The sequence below is a fragment of the Littorina saxatilis genome, linkage group LG2 (genome assembly GCF_037325665.1).
Source record: "Littorina saxatilis isolate snail1 linkage group LG2, US_GU_Lsax_2.0, whole genome shotgun sequence".
Lineage (NCBI taxonomy): Eukaryota > Metazoa > Mollusca > Gastropoda > Littorinimorpha > Littorinidae > Littorina > Littorina saxatilis.
Genome location: NC_090246.1, coordinates 59,769,677 through 59,774,939, shown reverse-complemented (window position 1 = coordinate 59,774,939; position 5,263 = coordinate 59,769,677). Strand labels below are relative to the sequence as shown.

General features: G+C 45.9%; 1 protein-coding gene across 1 annotated transcript; it reads left to right on the top strand.

The window, feature by feature from the left end:
- Positions 1-407: 407 nt before the first annotated feature.
- LOC138959400 (cysteine-rich and transmembrane domain-containing protein 1-like) lies at positions 408-4,454 on the top strand. Its single transcript, XM_070330866.1, has 3 exons — positions 408-880; positions 2,659-2,898; positions 3,446-4,454. The coding sequence occupies exons 2-3, from the start codon at positions 2,663-2,665 to the stop codon at positions 3,552-3,554; spliced, it is 345 nt and encodes a 114-aa protein (XP_070186967.1). The 5' UTR covers positions 408-880; positions 2,659-2,662; the 3' UTR covers positions 3,555-4,454.
- The last annotated feature ends 809 nt before the right edge of the window (positions 4,455-5,263 follow it).

Sequence of the window (5,263 nt, the reverse complement as noted above, 5' to 3'; positions counted from 1 at the left end):
AAGAGAAAAACTAATGGTCACAGATCTATCGATGCGGCTGAAGTTATACATCAGCAAATCCTTACTACCGGTAAATTAGTAAGTAAATGGACCTGCTTTTATTCACACAGTACGTAAACGTCAGCCATGCGTTGCTCAGAATCACAATAGCCCGCTCAGAGAAAAGTTGCTCTGGATTGGTCTATGCAACGAGCTCACAACGAGGCAAATCGCTTCACGATGGCGACGAAGAAAGCACGATTGCTGCGAGATATGAAAAAAGTTGTACTTCTTAAACTAGTAGAGAGAATGTAGTTATGATGGGAAATTTAGCTGAACCTTGAAAAGCGGTGGATCCCTCGGGTTACGTCGAAAACCACGCCGAGAAGATCGCAACACACTACACGGCATCGCAGTGTAAACACCGCCGCCATCTTGCATAACGCGGCGGGCGGTGGGCGAGCATATACCAAAGCCGCTCGCCGAGTGCTTCGCGAGCACTTTCCTGCTCTGCTCTAAGAAACGGCTTTTTGTCATTCGCACTGCGAGCGACCCGTGGCGAACCGCTCTGGGCAACTCGTCGGGTCATAAACGTAAACAGAGACCAAACTGCGCACTGCGTGTGTGTGTCGCTCGCCGCGATCGCTGGTCAGTCCACAGGCGGAAGGTATCGTCCACTGGACTACTACTATCACAGAAAGACTACTCTGTGATAGTAGTAGTCCAGTGGACGATACCTTCCGCCTGTGGTCAGTCTCTCCGCGGCCGGCCGAGCCAACCAGAACGCGTTCTTCGATCGCGCGAAGAGGGCTTGTCCCTTCTGTCTAATATAAGTTCTGTGTAACCGACTGACTGAGCAACACACTGAGAAAGAACTGACAGAGAAGAGAATTCTGTACTGGTAAGTGACACTGATAAAACTGTCCTACATGTCTTCTAAACTTCAAACTTATCGTCTAATCCGCATGATTATACTCTAGTTTGTCGCAAACTTCATAATTAATCTCTTTTTGTTGTTGTTAATTGATCATGATGAATTTCATTTCAGCGCGAGGAAAGCGAAAGCAATGCCACTGGGGCACTGGGTCATAGCGACGAGAAAGTTCTGTTTTCGTGATAATGCGCAATCGCCTCTTGTCTGATTCTACTGTAACTCGAAATACGCCTTGTTTTCGCAGCCGTTGGAATTGCAAATGTGTTTCGATTCGGTCTTTCAGTTATTGTCTTTACGCTCAGGATCAAACACACTCTCACGGCACACACACTCACGCATAAACACACACTCGTACACACACACACACACACACACTTACATACCGTGACACACACACACACACACACGCACACACACACACACACACACACACACACACACACACACACACACACACACACACAAACACCGATACCTCGCCCAGGGCAAACGGTGAGTCTGATTTCAAGAACAAAAAAATCATTTAATGAATGCTGAGTTACGGTATTCTCTCTTGAAAGAAAAAGAAGAAAGACATGACATGACACATTTTCTCATCATGACTCAAAAATCAAAAGTCTTTCGCGTGGAATATCTGCAAAATTGTTACGACGGCCAAATTGAAAAAAATATTATTTGTAGTTACGACTTGATTGAAATATCCTTTGCTTATCGTGTAATGGCTGCAACATTTGAGAAAAAACCCTCTTCACTATAGCGACGACCGGAGAAAGGTGGAAATGACAGTCCGACTGAGTGGCGGCAGTCTGTCCTTGTCTTTCCTTTGTTTTCTGTTGATGTCCCCGCTCTGTCTTCAGTCCATCAGTCTCATCACCCCCCCCCCCCCCCCCCCATCGCCGTGTGCCTATGTTTAGGGCATTATCATCTCATGCGCAATGACTTGACTTAGTAATCTTGTGATTCATTAGGCCTACTGGTTCACGTAGCGTTACTAAGACTACGAAGGGAGCAGCTTCAGTTTTGTTGCCATGCTATTATCATATTGTGCCAAGAGCGGAGTCTGAGGAGGATGATCAGACGCGTGTTTTTTTCAGGTGAGACTGACTTGCTCGCAGCTAACCGCTCGCGGAGCTAGGAGGCGAGAGTGTATCGTGAAACGATTGATGGCTAGCTACGCAAAAATTAAACACCATTGATTGATACCGAAAAGATCGTCTGCACTGTTCGGTAAACGGCCATGAACAGCCAATCTGATTGGCAGCAGTGTGGCGGACATTTTTTCTCGCGTAGTGAGCACCTCCAAGGCATGCTATAGCGTTCTCTAGCCAAATCCTAGCGTTCCTCGCGGCGAGAATTGCCCAAGAAACGGTATACTTCCTCGTTAAGTCTTTCTCCACCCTTGACTTCATGATGGTTTTGGTAATGGTTTACAGTGGAGTAGATATTGTCTTTCTCAGTTGATGGAGACCTTTGTAATGCGCTCGGAAATTCCAAGCCGGCCAAATATGAAATTGAAAATCTATCCTTGTTTTTTTTTTACGTGCCCGCCTACCGGATTTGTTTTTCATTTATATGTATTGGTTTGTTTGTTTGTTTTGTTTTGTTTGTTGGATGAATGAATGGATAGGTGGATGATTTGTTTTATCGTTTCACAGATTTTTTTCACTCTCTGTCGCTTTTGCTCGGTTGCTTGTTTGCTTGATTTTCTCATCTTTTTGATTCAAACTTGGATCTCTATATTGCAGAACCATGAGCTATTCGCCCAATGCACCACCCCCACCCTACGCCCAAGCAGGATACCCCGCCCCAGAAGGCTATGGTCCCCCTCCGCCAGGATTTGCCCCCGCAGGAGGATACGCCCCTCCACCCCCAGGAGGTTACGGTCCTCCCCCCGGGGAGGGCTACGTACCCCCGCCGGGAGGGGCGCACTACGCTCCCCCCCCTCCTGGTGCCTACCATCAGCAACCGCCACCTCCTCAGAGCATGTGAGTATGAAGTTGATTTCATTTTCTGCAAGGGAGATGGGTTTATATTGCGTGCCTTCTCATGTTACATTTATAAGTGTGGTTTCTTATTTTGGTTTATTATACTGTTTTCTGTTATTTCCTTGGGTAATTAGCCAGCCAGCTAACCACAAGAGAGAGAGAGAGAGAGAGAGAGAGAGAGAGAGAGAGAGAGAGAGAGAGAGAGAGACCAGACCAGACCAGACCAGACCAGGACAGACAGAGACACACACAGACACACAGATAGACACACAGACAGACAGACAGACAGACAGACAGACACACAGACACACACACACAAACATATAAAAAGGGAAAGAGAGACCAAGACGAGCAAACGACCAACAAACTAAGCAATGATACAAATTCTCACCAGTTAACTCCCTGTCCCTGGAGCCCAAACTAGAAAAGTCGAAAGACCTGAAACGACGTTGTGGCCCAAAAATAGACATACATTGTTCCCTTTACTTAGATGATGATGATGATGATGATGATGATGATGACCATTGTCATGGTAACTGTGTTTCAGAGTGTATGTGAAGGAGGAGGAGAAGCATTCGGGAAGCCGTAGCAGACTGCAGGACTGCTGTCTGGTTGCCTGTTGCGTGTCCCTACTCTGCTGTTGCCTCAACGACTAGAGTTCAGTTCAACACACCTTTTTTCTCAAGGACATAGACGTGGGGTCAAGGTCATGACTTAATTCACATCTCAATTGCTTCCAGATTGAGTGTAGTTGTCCCTACTCTACTGTTGCCGTGACGACTAGATTGAAAAATCACCTTTCCATATTCTCAAGGACAAAGTTGAGGTCAAGGTCGCGACTTTGTGCCTAGGACACTGAACCACCGAATCTGGAATGTGGAAGTGATCAGGCAATGCAGTTCGCGTCTACTCTCTATTTCTCGTTTGAGTTTCTTGGCATTTGACGAACAACTGTATGTATTAGGGGCACCAGAGAAGCTTAGTTAAATATAGACTGTGGTGATACGATATACCCACGTTCGATCCTACCCAAGTCTTTCGGTGTTGCTTGTTGAGAACTGTCGATTCATCATTATATTAGTGACAGCCGTCTGAATAACCGGACCATCTAGTGACATTCTGTGGGTTAAACCCCTATTTTTTTTTTACAAAGTTCGAAACAGACAGGATTTAAACACATATTCTCCTAAACATCACTGTTCACCCAACAGAGTCATAGCTACAGCTGATTTTTCAAAGCTGTAGTCCTATTAGGCAAAAAAAAAGAGGTCTGTTTACGGTAACATAGGCCAAAAAAATAGGGTCTGTAGGTCGGGATTTTTTTTTTTTTTTCTCCAAATGCCAAAAAAAAAGTCTAGGGTCGCGCGAAAAAAATAGGGTCGGTCGGGTTACCGTAAACAGACTATTTTTTTGTGGCCTTAATTTTTAGGACAGGTTGTAAGCTTCGTCACAGTATTTACTCCCCTTAACTCTACACTTTATCTTTGTCTCTCCGTCGCGATATAACCTTCGTGGTTGAAAACGACGTTAAACACCAAATAAAGAAAAGAAAGAAATCTTTGTCTCTCACTGTATTCTATCTTTGCTTTGTTTGTGCTGGCGGAAAACAGGACACCCTTTTGATGTGTGTGTTATCATGTAAAGGTACCCCCCTTGCCGTGATCATGAACATTTCACCGTCGCGGGTATGTCCAGGCTTTTTGATAGAATACACATCCTTTTATTTGAACACAATCCCAAAATCTGCAGCCTGGCTGTTTTCTGTGCAAAGTAGAGACCCCCCCCCCCTCCCTCCCTTGAATAGTCTCTTGTCCGCCCAGCCGACCTTCCCCTTGACCCTGCTTGTGACCTCGATGTTTGATGCCCCTGCAAGGGGCACGGTACTCTCTAAGCACCCAAAACCTCGAAGAGAGATAACTGGCAGAAACCTTCCTATTGTAGTCTCCTGTCCGGCCAGCCGACCTTCCCCTTGACCCTGCTTGTAACCTCGATGTTTGATGCCCCCGCAAGGGGCACGGTACTCTCTGTAAGCACCCAAAACCTCAAAATTAAAGAGATAACTGGCGGAAACCTTCCTATTGTAGTCTCCTGTCCGCCCAGCCGACCTTCCCCTTGACCCTGCTTGTGACCTCGATGTTTGATGCGCCCGCAAGGGGCACGGTACTCTGTAAGCACCCAAAACCTCAAAGAGATAACTGGCGGAAACCTTCCTATTGAATAACGTGATTAACATTGGTGTCATTTACGAAATGATTAAATATTACTGCTCTGCACAGAAAGCAGCCATGCAGGCTGTTGATTTTAAGCATGCATCTAAGATGAAGAATGTTTGCATCCCATGTAAAAGCCTGCACTGAGATCAACC